The sequence below is a fragment of the Hylobates moloch genome, unplaced genomic scaffold (assembly GCF_009828535.3).
Source record: "Hylobates moloch isolate HMO894 unplaced genomic scaffold, HMol_V3 SCAFFOLD_13, whole genome shotgun sequence".
Classification (NCBI taxonomy): domain Eukaryota; kingdom Metazoa; phylum Chordata; class Mammalia; order Primates; family Hylobatidae; genus Hylobates; species Hylobates moloch.
In genome coordinates this window covers 95,609,902-95,627,341 of record NW_026652288.1, presented here as the reverse complement: position 1 = coordinate 95,627,341, position 17,440 = coordinate 95,609,902, and the positions used below count along the sequence as shown (strand labels likewise).

The 17,440-nt window shown below is 41.4% G+C and overlaps 1 protein-coding gene across 3 annotated transcripts in view; it reads left to right on the top strand.

Moving 5' to 3' along the window:
* The window catches only part of DGKG (diacylglycerol kinase gamma), a 214,559-nt gene extending 197,402 nt beyond the window's left edge, over nt 1-17,157 (top strand). For all 3 annotated transcript variants that reach the window (XM_032171841.2, XM_032171842.2, XM_032171843.2), the window contains 3 exons: nt 2,319-2,439; nt 5,682-5,742; nt 17,046-17,157. In XM_032171841.2, the coding sequence (XP_032027732.1) occupies nt 2,319-2,439; nt 5,682-5,742; nt 17,046-17,144 (281 nt within the window). In that variant the 3' untranslated portion in view covers nt 17,145-17,157. The remainder of the gene's footprint in view (nt 1-2,318; nt 2,440-5,681; nt 5,743-17,045) is intronic.
* The last annotated feature ends 283 nt before the right edge of the window (nt 17,158-17,440 follow it).

Genomic DNA, 17,440 nt, shown 5'->3' with positions numbered 1-17,440 from the left:
GGCATTCTAGGAAGTGGAAGGGAAGATGAGTTAGGCAATGGTAGAGAAGTAAAAGAGCAACCAGGTCCTGCCTCAGTGGTAGTCATCCCAGCCTCTCTATGCCAGGGAAAACTCAAAGACAGGATGGCAAACAGTATGCCAAGATCCTAGCCCCTTTCCCTACAAATCTCCTCAGTCCCACATCTGTGTAAGCCCCTGCCCCCACCCACCCACCATGCTGATGAGATCAGCCTTCATTACTTCTCTTCTAGAGCCAGGAAGCAAGGTAATGTGTGGGAAGTGATAGCTGCAAGGTAATGTGTGGGAAGTGATAACAACTTTGGAGTTAAAGCCATTCAACGGGAAAATTTGTTAAAAGACCAAGACATTGTAAAGCTGAAACATTTGAGTCGATTAAGTCCCCTGCTTCTTAGAACATTTTGTTACCAGGGAATGTTTTAAGGAGGGAAAACATGGAACTATCACAGCACCATCAGACACCAAAGCGTGGTACAAAGAACAACAGTTTACAAGACATCTGTCTCTGCCACTCAAGAGACTTCTGAAAAGTACTGCTTCTCTTTTCTCCCCCTCTCTCCTACCCCAACATCAACCCTCAACCCCCCTCACCCCTAGACATACTCTATACCTTTCTCCTCCTCCTCCCCCTTTTCCTCTCCCTCCTCCTTCTCTGTCTTTATCTTACACACACACACACACACATTCACACACACACACACACACACACAGATTCATAGCCCATGTTGTTTTCACAGACACTATTGGAATGACACAGTGAGCTAGACCCTCCAACGTTATTCAACCCTCTTTGGAAAGAAGGAGGATAATTAAGTGACTAGAGGTTTAGACATTCATTGTTTATTAGGTCCAAACTCCTTCAGAGAGCCTGGAGCATTCTCCTAAACAAACATTACCCTTTCCTGGCTTCTTATTCCAAGTCCAAATGAGATGGAGAGTATCTTTTCACAAACATGAAGAAAGGAGTACTAGGGGAGAATTGATTGTCAATAGAGGTAGAGGGGAAAAGCTATGTGCCTGTCACAGAAAGACTGATGCAAGCCGTGTATCTGTTGGCAGCTGATGTCCGTTTGTGCTCATCAGTAATTTAGACTAGCAATGTTGACACATTTGTGGTCAGCCCAATGGTTTGTTTAACTGTCTTCACTAGGAATACATCCATCAAGAGATTGTTTTTTAAACAAGTTAGCCTTCTAAACAAGAGTAAAGACAAACTCAAATATCTCCTTGCCAATCTTAACACTGTTATACTATACCAGGAGGCACTTTAGAAGACAGAAGACAGAAGCCACCTGTTATGTAAGCAACAGTATTAACATAGACACAGTTTTCTAGTTTGTGGACATTAAGAGGGCGTTAGTGATTAGCCACAACTTATGAGAAAGCTACTTTTGCCTTGGTAGGCAAAGGAATGGAAAGCTTTTTTAAAATCTGCCTTTTTATTTTGCTTCTGTTTTAAATAAATGAAAGCTGTGCTGGAAAAGCGAGTTTTGAGCCCAACATCAAACATTAATCCTGCTATTGCTTTCACAAGAAACTGGGGAGGCACCATCCAAGCCTCAGCAATGCTGAAGAAAAGGACCTCATCTAGGTTGTGAATGAGAAGCAAATCCCACTGTGGGAGACCACTGGTCCTGAGTGACTCTGAGCCTGAGCCTCCTACTTCCTGCCCCTCCTTTTCCACTGTGGGCTCACAGACTCTGATGTTGGTGAAATGTTCTTTTCCTTGGCTTAGATTAGGCACCTGGTGTCCTGAAAGAGGTCATTGGTTTTCCTGAGGATGTCCAAGGAGGTTGGCTCACCAGTGGCTTACCACAGGCCAAATTTGAGGTTAATTAACCATCAGTCATTGTCAGTGGGGCTAAATGTTATTCAGACATTCAGAGAAGAGAGACTTGGTCCAGGTTTGGGTAATGGCCCTCATCAACATTCCTTCCTATCCTAGTTCCAAACCAATATGTCTTTAGCTGTACTAGGGGGTTGAAAATGATCAGAAATAGCTGGTTCATCATTTATGTCACTCTACATTTGAAGAGGCTTCTTGATACGGTAACCTATTTATTGGATATATATGATGTCTGAATCAAAATCTTTTTTCACTAAAAGTGACCATCTCCTCATGAAAAGGTGCATTTATTGATCTTTGGGGAAACACCCTATTCAGAGTGAATATGAAAAAGGTGTTTGGTGGGAGATGAAGGGATACAGACATTGGCCATCTGGGGATCAGACTTTCTGTCAGAACTTGTCTGAGGAACAGAGAGATGTATATGCACTACTTTTGCTGTCTCGCTCTGCAGACCTCAGTGACCAACTCCTTGAAGTGGTGGGGCTAGAAGGAGCCATGGAGATGGGGCAGATCTACACCGGCCTGAAGAGTGCAGGCAGGAGGCTGGCCCAGTGCTCCTCTGTCACCATCAGGTATGCCTCTTTGTCACCCAACAGCCTCTGCATCTCCCCACCTCCCTACACATTCGTGCAGACAACTAAGAAGCCATCTTTGGATTTTAGGGCAGGGAGAGTGCAGCACAAAAGCTTGATAATGTTTGTAAAGAACGTCTTTGTAGACCATTTCCCAAACAGGATATAATACGCCCATCTAAAACATCAACTGGAGGACCCACCACAACCAGTTTGCTGTTCTGTTAAACTGATCTGGTGAAGTTCTCTAAACAGGAGTATAAGACTAAATGGTCCAGAGCACCAAAGGTCCAACTCCTCGGTGTTTTTATATTTGCAAATTAAAATGTTAGATAGATGGCAGAGGGATGCCAGAGGGCACACTCTGATAAAACACCGACGGCTCTGCTCTGCTCTGCTCTTTCTCAGACAGTGACCTGAGAAACACTATTTCCTATATGCCTTTGTACGCTAAGCCATCAACATCAGCAGAACTGGCATAATTGACAGAGAGGATGACAACTGTAGGGGTTGGACCACACAGGTTAGCCACTGCAGGCTCCTGGAAGAAATGAGGTCTAATTGAGAGGATCCTCTGATCAGTTGCCTCTGATTAATCAATGCAGCTCATCACATTTTGCCTGAGATTCTTCTCCCACCTGATTATTTCAGAAGTCTTTATTCCTTTCCTTTTTCATTGAATTACTATGGACCAAATCTATTAATATGCCTTGGGGATCTCCGAGAAGAGTCCACAGGATGCTGGGTTTCCCAAAGGTATTTGACCACAGAACTCTTTTCTCCCAGAACCTCCTGGGCAAGTGTTATCAGAGCACATCGGAAGAAACTCTGCCCTTGGCACTACACTGCATTCCTCAGAAAGGTCCCCAGAGCAGATTCCCTGAGGTCTCTTAGCTGAAGGTCTGCGCCAGTGACCCCTTTTCTTCATTTCCCCTCTTTGTTTTCTGTCTTTTCTATTCCCCAAAGCTTTGCTCTCCTTTCTTTCTGAGCTGTTGTCGTGATGGGGTCCCTGTTTTCCAGATTAATTCTTGAGGCCTGTCCATTCTCCAGGAGTCTAATACTGAGGAGGTCCAGTCTGTTAACACATCTAAGCCATAACTTATGAAGACCACAGAGAACAGAACATCCTGATCCTTGAGGAATCCAAAAGCCATGTATAAGGAGGAGGACATTTTCTTTCTGGAGCTCTATTTCCAGATAGAAACAGAGGGGGTGAGCCAGGAGCCCCATCCTCCTGGTCATTTCCCGAACACTATCCCCAGCCTCAAGAGCCAAAATGCCACTCTTTACTCTTGTTTTTGTTAGTAGATTTATTGTTTTTATTATTAAATACCCTCAGGGTCAATCAGAGAATCATCACATCAGAAGATAGCTTTTCCCTCCCATTTTATAATTTCAAGAACAGAACAGTTGCCAAACCCAGGTGAGGGCTTCTATGTCAATGGGTGATAACTGTTCCCTGCTCACCCAGACCAGAGGCTTCCAAAAGAGCCTGCCTTTTCTTCCAAAGGCAATGTAGTATGAATTCATAACTCTTCTGCAGAGGGAAGTCAGAAGACTTCATCTCTCTCCTTTTAAAACCTATGGCGGGGTGTGGTGGCTCACGTCTGTAATCCCAACACTTTGGGAAGCTGAGGAGAGAAGATTGCTTGAGGCCAGGAGTTCAAGACCAGTGGGGGCAACATAGCAAGACCCCCTTCTACAAAAGGTTTTAAAATTAGCCAGGTGTGGTGATGTGCACCTGTAGTCCTAGCTATTCAGGAGGTTCAGGTAGGAGGACTGCTTGAGCCCAGGAGGTCGAGGCTGCAGTGAGCTATGATCATGTGACTGTACTCCAGCCTGGGAAACAGAGTGAGACCCTGTCTCTTTTTAAAAAATTCATATGCCAAGGTCAGAAAAGCCTTTTCTCAAGCAAGAAGGCAACACTTTCATCTCTCCTCTGGGGAGAGTATTCCTGGATGACCCCCTTTCCCAGGTAAGCCAGGCCCATAGTCCATGCAACCCCAGAGTGTACTTGTTCAGAAGACTTTAAAAAATGATTGAGGTTGGGCCGGGCGCAGTGGCTCACACCTGTAATCCCAGCACTTTGGGAGGCCAAGGTGGGTGGATCACGAGGTCAGGAGATCGAGACCATCCTGGCCAACATGGTGAAACCCTGTCTCTACTAAAAATACAAAAAAAATTAGCTGGGCATGGTGGCAGGTACCTGTAGTCCCAGCTACTTGGGAGGCTGAGGCAGGAGAATGGTGTGAACCCAGGAGGCAGAGCTTGCAGTGAGCCGAGATGGTGCCACTGCAGTCCAGCCTGGGTGCAGAGCAAGACTCTGTCTCAAAAACAAAACAAAACAAAACAAAAAACAGGATTGAGGTTAGAATAGATTGCAAGGCAAGACACACTCAGACCTGAGCTGTATGTTGTATAAATTGGAGACATTACCTCATTGACATGATGCAACCTCTCACTCAACATAGAGACCAGGCCAGTTCCCCTTTCAAAGTGGAGTTTTTGGCATGTACTCCGGGCCTTCTAGCTGATTGTTTGAGGAGCATCTGCTCAGTGGTGGCACTGCCACACTCACTGGCCACTGTATCCCAGACTTCTGTGGATTTCGCTGCTCATCCACAGCAGTATTTCTCAAAGTGGGGTCTGAGGACCGAGGCAGTAGAATCCCCCGTAGTGCTTATTAAAACACAGACCGGGCCGAGCGCAGTGGCTCATGCCTGTAATCCCAGCACTTTGGGAGGCCGAGGCAGGTGGATCACCTGAGGTCGGGAGTTTGAGACCAGCTTGACCAACATGGAGAAACCCTGTCTCTACTAAAAATACAAAAAATTAGCCGGGTGTGGTGGCGCATGTCTGTAATCCCAGCTACTCAGGAGGCTGAGGCAGGAGAATTGCTTGAACCTAGGAGGCAGAAGTTGAAGTGAGCCAAGATCGTGCCATTGCACTCCAGCCTGGGCAACAAAAGTGGAACTCCATCTCAAAAAAAAAAAAAAAAAAACCAAAAAACCACACACACACACAGAAACACAGACCACTGGGCCTGGCCCCCAGACCTGCCAAGTTAGACTCCCTGAGGTGGTCTCAGAAATCTATTTTTAACAAGTTCTCCAAAAGAGTCTTAGAGAACCACTCTTAGGTAGGCAGATAAGGTTTTCCTACTTCTGTTTTCCTGGTGGGAACAACCTTGATTCTCCCACTTGAAAAAGCTCACTGTGTTCTCTTGGTGTTCTGGGTTCCAGGACAAACAAGCTGCTGCCAATGCAAGTGGATGGAGAACCCTGGATGCAGCCATGTTGCACGGTGAGTCTTGCCAATCTTTGAGATTGGGATGAGAAGCCTTATTTTTGAGCCCTTTTGGGCACCGACTTAATACGAAATCACTGAATCTCAGAGTTGCAGGGACCATGGAAGATTATCTAGTGCAACGCCTCTTCCACTTTATTTATCCATCCACTCATTTACCTGCCAACTCTTAATGAACACCTGCTATATGCCAGACACTGTGAGGCACCGGTCACAAAATTGAATGAGACATAGAACCGACTTTGAGGAGTTCACAGTTGTAGTCAGTGAATTCTGAGACTTCATCTACTGTATCCTGGACAGCCTCAGCTTGAATCATGTCAATGGTAAGGAATTTACTACCTCAAAAGGAAGACTGTTCTGCTGATGAACAAGTCAAATTGCTTCCTTATGTGGAAGCCAAATCTAACACTTACCTTACCTAGAGTTTGGTAGGGTAGCTCCTTTGACTGCTGGAGCTCTCAGGAGAAAATTCCTCGCAGAGCACAGACACGCCTCCCAATCGGTGCACCCAAAGCCCTGATAACCTACTTGAAAATTCCACTGAATGAGTCACCACGCAGGTTATCTATTTTGTTTATGGCACTGTCACCCAGAACGTAGAACAGTGCCTGGTTTGTAATAGTTGCACAATAATATATGTCAAATGATGAATAAAAGACTGAACAAATGAACTAACAAAAATAGAGTATCTCCATTCCCAGACTTACCGTATCTGTTAGCTCTCCCTTTAGCACTAGTACAGGAGCCATGCATCCTTCCTTCTTAGTTTGTCCTCAGTTAGAAATGCAGCTAGAATCTCTGTGGTGAGGGCAATCATTGTCCTGGTTTTCAGGGCCTCTGCTGGGATACTACATGCGTAATACCCTCAATAAGATTGCAGCTATGCAAATTTCAAAAGACAAAAGTGGAGTCTCTAAGCTTCCGCACTCTAGTGAAGTATTCAGATACTTTGATCACCTGCTATTTCGAGCCCTTCAGAACATCAAGTTGTCTTCTACTAAAGGAGGGTTTCCATGAACCTACTGAGAAAAGGTAGCATCTTCTATAAAGGTTATCAAAAACAGAAATTTCTCTGCAAAAATCTTACCTCGATCTTATGAAGACTAAGAAAAAAATGAAAACACACTATATCAAATAATAGCTTTCCACCTTGCTGGAGTTAGAACGGATAGAGAGAATTTCTACTATTTATCATTTGATGGAACTGAGTTGAGAAGAATCTATCCAAGTTCCTCCTATCTCCAACCCCCCTACAAAAAAAAAGGTGGAAGAAATCAAACCCTCTCCTACCTGGTTCAGTCCTAGCTGAAAACTGGATTGCTATTCCTATAAATTCAAGCACTGGATTTTGAAATAGCCAAATACTTCTCCCTATGCCCACACCCACCCTTCCTCCATACCACCCTTTAGAGATTACAACTCACTATGAAAAAATTTGTGAACCAATGATTTCATAGTGTGAGGCCCGGAAGTCCATATGTAAAGGTATATCTGTCTGCTTTGACTGCCATAATAGAATACCACAGACTGACAGCTCAAACAACAGAAGTTTATTTTCTCACAGTTCTGGAGGCTGACAACACATGACCAAGGTGCCAGAAGGGCTGGTTTCTGGGGAGGCCTCTCTTCCTGACTTTCAGCAATGGCCGCCTTCTTGTTGTATCCTCACATGGCTTTTCCTCTGTGTTTGTACACTCTTTTCTCTTCTTATAAGGACACCAGTTCTAAGGGATTAGGACTCCCCCCTTGTGACCTCATTTAACCGGAATTACCTCCTTAAAGGCCCTATATACAAATATAGTCACACTGGGTGTTAGGGATTCAACATATGAATTTGGGGGGGGACACAATTTATTCCATAACAGAAGGTAACAGAAAATCATTCTTAAACATGCAAGGGTTAAAACCCATGTACCCCTTGTTGAAACATCTTCTTGAAGGTATACACCAACTAAGAAGTGATTCAAAATTAAAGCCTTAAGAATGGACTATCACAGCCCAAAAGAACTTTTGGTAAAAATGGAAACCAGTGAAATTAGAATGAAGTTTCCAAAAACCTGCTAAATATGGTTATGCAACTAAATGCAAATGGCAAAAATCATTCTTTGAAAGAGAAGACATATCATGTAAATATTAATAACCTGTATCCCAAACCTAAGATTATATTAACAAAGGCCAAAAACATGCAGGAGACACTGCTGAAGGAATAGTAAAGATACGTGAAGTTTCTCATTGTCTCTCTTCACTTTGATGATAAAACATATAAATCAGAAGATAATTTTAATAGGTAGACAATCACTATCGAAACTAAAAATAGGGTGCACACCTTTCAAATCTGGAAGAATTTAAAATATATAAACCCTTATTAATGTAGCACAGGATAGAAAGCAAAAAAGAAGCCAACATTTAAAAATTTTTTGAAGCAAGTCAAATGATGTTAAGACTATATATATATATATATAAAATACACACACATATATATAAAAGAAAAATAGATGAGTTAAAATTTCCTATTAAAAGATCAATACTCTCATATTGAGTTAAAAATGAAAATCCAAATATATGCTTCTTACAAAAGATACATCTAAAATGAAAGGTTATACGTATGTATATATAATATATATTTTCTTATTTTATCCTTTATCAGGTACAAAGAAATTAAAAGGAAGACATAGTAATGTTAATTATGCTAATTTTAAGCAAACTAACCTTTCCATGTGCCTAAAGCATAAAGCAGAATAAGTAAACACATTTTTTATTTGATAAAAAGTACATTCAATTATGAGACATAGTAGTCATAAAATGTTAGATATTTAATAACAGAATCAAAATATATAAAAAAAATTATCAATATATATTCTGAGAAAAGGTTGATATAGAAGTTGACAGACAGATATTGAGAAGCTTTAAAATATTTGTTTCCATCTTTGAGGTTAAGTAGCAAAAAAAAATGCTTGGATGAAATAACTCTACAACTCATAAAGAAATTAAATATCATATTTGTTCAAGCATTCATATTTACTAAAATAGATCACAAACTTAGTTTACAAGGCCAAACGCTCCATAAAATCCAGTTGCAGAAATTACAAAGGTCATTTTCTTTGACCACAAAGTAATAAAACTAGAAATTACTAATAGAAAATTAAGTGAATAAACAAAATTTAGTCACTTGGAGACTTAAAAATTCTCCTAAACAACAAGAGATTTATGAGGAGATCAAAGCCACCATGATAGATTACTCAAAAAATTACAAAAATAAGAAGGCTCCAGTTTAAAAATTATAGAATATAGCCTAAACTATATTTGAAGGTAAATTAAAAGCCTCATAATCTTCCATCATATAAAAAAGAAGTAAATGTAATGAATAATACTAAAATTAGAAGAGCAATAATAAAACAATCTTAGGAGAAGCAGAAGGAAGAAAATAATAAAGATAAAAGTAGAAATTAATTAAAAACAGGAAACTCTAGAATTACTTCTTAAAATATGTCAAATGTTTAAAAACCTAATTTTTAAAAGAGAAAGGAATCAAAGATATTAAAATGTAAAAAATATAAATGTAATATAAAAATATAAATATAACTGTGTCCGTGGCTTTATTTAAATCTAAAACAAGGCCGGGCGTGGTGGCTCACGCTTATAATCCTAGCACTTTGGGAGGCTGAGGCACGAGGATTACTTGAGGTCAGGAGTTTGAGACCCGCCTGACCAACATGGCTAAACCCCATCTGTACCAAAAATACAAAAATTAGCCAGGCATGGTGGCCCATGCCTGTAATTCCAGCTACTCGGGAGGCTGAGGCATGAGAATCGCTTGAACCCAGAGGCAGAGGTTGCAGTGAGCCAAGATCCCACTACTGCACTCCAGCCTGGGCAACGGAGTGAGACTCTGTCTCAAAAAAAAAATTATAAAACAAAATATATAATCATCTTGATTCTAATGAACTTGAACATCTTAAGAAGATGAGTGAAAATCCTGGTAACCATTAATGAAACTAAATTATTTCAAAGAATTACATACTAAATGATCTTAAAACAGATGGCCTTATTGGTGAGATCTTCCATACTACTAGGAAATACATAATTAGGTAAACTGTTTCACAGTATAGACAAAGATGGAAAGCTACTGAATCCATTTTATGAAATGAAGACATGCAATAACCTAACAAAAATTATACTTAGAAATAGAAAACTATAGACTATATATAAATATGACATAAGAATTCTAGTTAAAAGTATTAGTAGGTAGAATTGAACAAGGTATTGAAAGAATCATTCACCCCTCTGAGCATATCAAAGGAACAAAAGAAAGTCTTCTAATATTAGTTTAAATAGAAAAATTACATGATAAAATAGATGACCCAAAAGTATTCAATTACATTCAACATTTCTGATTTTTAAAGATAAAACTCCTGAAAACTAAGATCAGAAAGCTTCTCCCCTACTAATGAATACCTTTGTTAAATATATGTTAAACCATAACCAATATTTTACTTAATAGTAAAACACTGGAGGAATTCTCACTAAAATCATGAACAAGACATGTATTTTTAACATTGGAAATTTTAGCCAGTGCAATATGTACTTGAAGCAGAAAAGAAATATGATTATTTGGAAAAGAGTCAAAACTGTCATTATTTGTATGTGGTATGATTATGAACATAAAAAGCTAATAGAATAAACTGAAAACCTCAAAGGACAAATTACTTCAATAAAACCGTATAGAAAAAATGGACAAATATTAATAGTTTTCCTATGTACTGGCAATAATCAATTCAAAGAATATAATTAAAAGCTTAAAATATCATTATATAAGCAATAAAAGACATAAAATACTAAACTGAACTGTGTAAAATGCATGAAGATGACTATAAGATTTAACCAATAAAGAAAAAAAATGATTTGAACACAGAACATCCCATGTTCCTGAACAGGGATCCCAAAATCCCAGTGCAATTGTTTTTTTTAACTCTACAAACAATGCAATTTCTAGGATGTTTTATAAAAGAATGCTGAGAAATAACTTCTCACAAGATATTAAAATAATTATAAAGCCACAATAATTTGAATAACATGCTATTGGCATGATAATCGATAGATAATAGTACAGAAGCAAGCCTTGAGAAACCCTAGTATACATAAAAACTAATGAAGGAAAGAGAAAGGTTATAAACTAATTAGGTAGGCATGAACTGTTTAGCATACGATATCCAAGAAATTGCGTTTCAGAAAATGTCATTATATAGAACCTCTCACCTCAAACTATATTCCAAAAACAAAACCAAAACAAAAAAAAAACCCTCCAATTCAATTACAATATTAAATATTCCTAGCTACCAGAAAAAAAAAAGATGATCATAATTACACTGGGGGCAGGGATTTTCTAAGGAAAAAGTGGCATATTTGACTATTAACCAAATTTAATTTCTACAAGTCAAAAATCAAATCTTTAAAAGACTAAGGACAAGATGTTTGCAATGACTATCCCAAAGATCAGGTTAATTCTCACAAGGTGTAAAGAAACCAGCTATTAGAATCCAGTGGAAAAAAAATTACTAACAATGCAATAGTGAACAGAGAATTCATAGAAGTGCCATGGGCTAATAAATCTATGAAATAATATTTAATATCACAAGTTTTTAAAAAAGGAAGAAAAGATTTTCAAATTAAAACAGTGAGAAAGCCATGCCATGTTTCACTTACCAATTAGCACAGCTGTTTTTTTGTCTTAATATTCATTGCCGTCAAGGGTATGGGGAGACCAGGACACTCATACAGCGAGGCAAGAGTATCAACAGTTACAGCCATTCTGAAAAGCATGTAGACCCATGTATCAAGGACTGTTATAAATATTAATATACATTGATCTAGTTCATTTACTTTCACTTTTTAAAATTGTTCATATACTTCTAGGAATTTATTCTAAGTAAAATACAGATTACCAGAAATACAGAGAGATTGATATATAAGAATGTCACGTCTACATTACTTATCATTGCAAAAAGTTGGAAATTTCCTAAAAATTTCCTTTAAAAGCCCAACATTTAGGGAAAGGTTTCAGCTGGGCACAGTGGCTCACGCCTGTAATCCCAGCACTTTGGGAGGCTGAGGCAGGCGGATCACGAGGTCAGGAGTTCAAGACCAGCCTGGCCAACATAGTGAAACCCCATCTCTACTGAAAATACAAAAAATTAGCCAAGCGTGGTAATGGGCGCCTGTAATCCCAGCTATTCAGGAGACTGAGGCAGGAGAATCACTTGAACCCGGGAGGCGGAGGTTGCAGTGAGCCGAGATCATGCCATTGCACTCCAGCCCAGGCGACAGTGCAAGACTCCATCTCAAAACAAAACCAAAAACAAAAGCCCGTATTTGTTTATATATGTATAGACAAAATTATATATATATTTATTAAGAAAACTTGTCTCATTATTGTAACACTGTAAGATGATCTTTCATGCTTCACCATCACAGTTAGGTGGCATAATTTGAGCGTCAAAATTCAGAATCTTCTCCCAGAGTTAGACAATAGCAGAATCTCAAAGTCAAAGATGATCCTAGTTATCTAGTCTGGTGATTCTCAGACTTGAGTATGCATCTAAATAACCTACAGGGGTTCTGAAACACAGATTGCTGGGCCACATCCCAGATTTTCTGGTTCAGTAAGTCTGGATGCCAGAGAGTTTTCCTTTCTAACAAGTTTTCCAAGGTAATGCTGATGCTGCTGGCCTATGAGCCACATTTTGAGAACCAACGACGTAGTTGAACTTTCCAACTCATCAATAAATCCCACACTTCTTCCCCACCCTCTGCAAAACCCGATTGCCCAGTTACATTCTTTTTTTTCTTTTTCTTTCTTTTTTTTTCTTCTGAGACAGTCTCACTCTGTTGTCCAGGCTGAAGTGCAATGGCGCGATCTCGGCTCACTGCAACCTGTGCCTCCCAGGTTCAAGTGATTCTCCTGCCTTGGCCTCCCAAGTAGCTGGGATTTCAGGCACCCACTACCACACCTGGCTAATTTTTGTATTTTTTAGTAGAGATGGGAGTTTCACCATGTTGGCGAGGCTGGTCTTGAACTCCTGACCTCAGGTGATCTGCCCCACCTCGGCCTCCCAAAGTGCCAGGATTACAAGTGTGAGCCACCACGCCTGGCCTTGTCCATTTACATTCGAAGGCCTCTGATGGCAGGAAACACTGTCAGGAAGTAGCACATTCTAGGATCTTGGAGAGCCCGGAAACAGCTAAGACCAGAAAGCCATGCAAACCTTCCTCCTCCCTTAGGCTCGCCATATGTCTTTAACTTTTAAAATATCACAGAGACTATTTGAGACCTTTCAGATTTGTGCCTTTCTGTGCATCTCCAGTTCAAATTACAGCAGACCTCAGACACTTTTCTTTTTTGTTGTTTTGTTGTTGTTGAGACAAGGTCTCACTTTGTCACCCAGGCTGGAGTGCAGTGGCGAGAACACGGCTCACTGCCGCCTCGACCTCCCAGGCTCAGGCGATCCTCTCACCTCAGCCTTCCAAGTAGCTAAGGGCGTGCCTCCACGTCTAGCTAATTTTTGTATTTTTTGTAGAGACGAAGTTTCACTGTGTTCCCCAGGCTGCTCTTGAACTCCTGCGCTCAAGCGATCTGCCCCCCTGGGCTTCTCAAAGTACTGGGATTACAGGCGTGAGCCACCGCACCTGGCCCCTCAGACACCTTTCAAATGGTTTGGGAAGGGTTCACACTTCACGTTATTGGCCATTTTACTAGGCATTATCTGAATTACACGCCCTGAGAAGGCAATATTCAGGAAGAAGTCCCTCAATCTCTTGCTTCTCTTGAAGTAATAAAAATGTGTTGGTTTGCAGAAAACGGCCCCCAATGAAGTCAATCCCCAGAGCTAGTGAAGTTCACATTTTTATTCTATTCTAAAGGGGAAATTACATGCTGTAATAGTTTTGTGAACTTCGAACTATCATGCAAGAGTTTAGTGTATCAATTCTCTCTGTGATCAAGCAGAAAACTATGCACTAAGCTGCTGATCTTAGCACGTGGCCAGGTGCTGTCAGTGATGTGAATAGTTTTTAAGAAAATCATAGAGACTTTAGTTAATGGCCTGACTTGCCCAATTACCAAAGAAGCTTGGGTGCTAACTACAGAAACGTGGGATGACCTCTTTCTATCAGGGTTTGAAAAGGCAGGCTTAGCCACATCCAACTACCTCCTAAAATAGGAGCATAACTATTTTACCTGCTAGCCCCTAATTTGAGGGTAAGGGACTGATATCTCTTTGACTGGAAATGAGGATATGATTTCATACTTCTTTCGGTTCTATAGTAATAGAATCCACAAAGCTGACCAAAATATTATGTCACCCAGGAGCCCCAGACTCCTACCCTGTCAAGACCTTTGTCAGAACTGCTGAAAAACAAGCAGGAGAGATTTGAGTTTTACTTCCTCTTCTGTGCCCTGGAGGTACTAACAAGCAAATAAATAGCTCAGCTAAAGGGAGAAAAAAGAGAAGCGAGGGTCTTGTATCATCTAAAAAAAAAAAAGGCCAGGCGCAGTGGCTCATGCCTGTAATCCCAGCACTTTGGGAGGCAGACACGGGTGGATCACGAGGTCAGGAGATCGAGACCATCCTGGCCAACATGGTGAAACCTTGTCTCTACTAAAAATAAAAAAATTAGCCAGGCATGGTGGCATGCACCTGTAGTCCCAGCTACTCAGGAGGCTGAGGCAGGAGAATCGCTTGAACCTGGGAGGTGGAGGTTGCAGTGAACCGAGACTGCGTCACTGCACTCCAGCCTGGGCGATAGAGCGAGACTCTGTCTCAAAAAAAAAGGGGCGGGGGGGCTCTACCAGCGGGAAATGTAGGCACCAGCTACCATCCTCTGCCTCAAACATAGCCATCTCTACTGCCAGCACGTAGGGCTCATCAGTCAGTACTTCCACAGTGTGTTGTACCCTGAACAGGCACTGCACTGGCTCAGAGAGTACCGTGGTGAATAAGCTGAAGTCCTTCCCTTCTTGGGCATGGGAGATCAGGAGTGAGAGAAGGCTGACCACAGGGGAACATGCCACAAAGAATGCTACATTGCATGCCACAGATAAGTGCTGTCCGAGTCTCCAGTCTCCAGCCTATGCCTCGCTTCCGTGCGTCCTGGGATAAACATAATGCCCACAATAAGACACACAGCACAAAATGATGTTGATGCATTCTCGGTTTTCTCCTCTGGTGACTGTCACAAAACAGAGACTCTCTCCCCTTTTAGGTCTCCAGGCTGGTGGAAGCCAACATAAGGATCATTTTCAGCTTTTAGCACCAGGTTATGCTAATTGTCCACAGTGTCTTCTGGTTCCATCCTTCCCTTCCATTTCCTGGAGCCCTTTATTTTTATTTTATTTTTTTTTGAGATGGAGTCTCTCTCTGTCACACAGGCTGGAGTGCAGTGGTGCAATCTTGGCTCACTGCAACCTCTGCCTCCCGGGTTCAAGTGATTCTCCTACCTCAGCCTCCCACGTAGCTGGGATTACAGGTGCCTGCCACCACCTCCAGTTAATTTCTGTATTTTTAGTAGAGATGGGGTTTCACTATGTTGGCCAGGCTGGTCTCAAACTCCTGGCCTCAAGTGATCCGCCCATCTCAGCCTCCCAAAGTGCCAGGATTACAGTTCCTGGAGCCCTTTCAATGTAAACCTGGCTTACAGTAGTGCCCTCTTAGCCAGGCATTCGCTACCCCAGCTCACCTTGACAACAGCTGTTAAATAATTTCCCTCAAACTCTTTTTTTTTTTTTTTTGTCATGTTATTCTCCAGCACAGAATGCCATCTTTCATGCTTCCTTGTTTCTTCATGTGAACCCAGTCTTTCTGCCTCCCTTTAAAACCCCACACCAGCTGCCCCCACATGTGTCCATGACCACATTTCTCATAGTTTGCCCTGAACTCAACCTGCTCATCTGTGACTTCTCCACCCACTCCCTTTTCACTAACACATTTCCTTTCCTTCCTTCAGATTTTAAAATTCTTTCCTCCTTGTTCCCATCAGACTTTTCTCATTCCATGCCCACCTTGTTTTGGACACCACTTGGGTTAGCTGACATTAATTTAAACTTGTTGATGGTTCTGTGTTCAAGAGTTCTGTTGTTCCCTGCGGTCACACTGTCATTTCCTATAATGTGGTAAAAACCACAAGAATGAGTTCATAGGTTCTGTTTCTTTTGACATCCATCTTTCTCTTTCTCTTTCTCCATAAGACAAGGATTTCACTAACTGTTACTTTCCATTTTACAGTTTACAGTGGGCTTTCATTGACAATCTATTATTTGATCTTTGTGAGGAAAATAAGACAAATGTTATCCTCCTCATTTACAGTTCAGTAAGCACTGGCTCTGAAGATTCAATGATTCGTCTAAATTTTCACAGCAAAGAAGTGGAAGTGTCTGGACTCTAACCCAGGTCTTTGAATTCTAAGTGCTTCCTGTTCCCACTTCATCGTCCTACTCTGAGCATTATCATACTTAATATATATTGTGGATGGACTGATAATGTAGATTATTAAGGTTGCAAGGCCACACTCAAGTAGGAATTAACTATTTCAAAGCCGCGACCTGAGGATAAGGTTGGGAATAAAGGCAAAAATGAGAATACATCAGTGTCTTTCACTTCCGATTGACTTAAAGTTTACAGGAGAAAACACTTATAAACCCTAAAATTTAAAGAAAAAAAATTTTTTTAAAGAATTTAGGGTCTTCACTCGAAGGCCAAGAAAAGAGGAAATACATAAGGCACTCACTTGGGAACTCTCCACATAATGTTGCTTGGTCAGAGGTCAGACCAAAGCCTCGGTCACTTGATTGACATCTCAGCACTGCCTTGGCAGGAATGACCAGGAGCAATGACGGCTGGGAATCTGAAGAACTGGGCTCGAATTGTGCTGCTGCTCTGTTTGTGAACTTAGGCTAGTCTAATGGGCTCCTGCAGAGGGGTCAATTGAGTCCCTGAGGTCTCCTCTGGCTGTGACATTCTGAGAGTCTGTGAATACCAAGAACACAAGACAGGTGTGAGCTGATCACCACGTGGGAAGCTCACACCTGTCTCTCCCCAGTGCTTCCGCCCCTCACTTCCAGCCGTGCCAAACTCCAGGCCCAGTCAGGGTCAAGTTGCCAATTTTGAAGCCTTTCAAGGACAGTTGGCCTTCTGCATGTGGCTCCTTCCAGCCTGAAGCTGGCCTTTCCTTTCTCTGCGACTCACTCTCCCTTAGGCTACTGAGATTTGCATGCCACTAATTCATTTCTGCCTCTTTGCTTTTAGATTAAAATTACTCACAAGAACCAAGCGCCCATGATGATGGGGCCTCCCCAGAAGAGCAGCTTCTTCTCGTTGAGGAGGAAGAGCCGTTCAAAAGACTAAACAGTGTGCAAACAGCAGCTAAACCAAGAGAGAAAGCAAGAAACTATAATGCACACTCACACACACATTTATGTGCACACTCACACATGCACACACACACACATACACACTTCTCTAACCAGTGGAAGCAAAGCCACCCTTCGGGAAGAAAACGTCACCTTGCCATACATTCTATTTCAACAGTGGGTACACCCCTAACAGAGCCAGTGCCAACAAAACATTTTGAATGGACTTAGGGCCCATGAGGGTGTGGCTGGCTTATGCAGCAGCCTCCACATTCCCACAGCCTTGAGTAG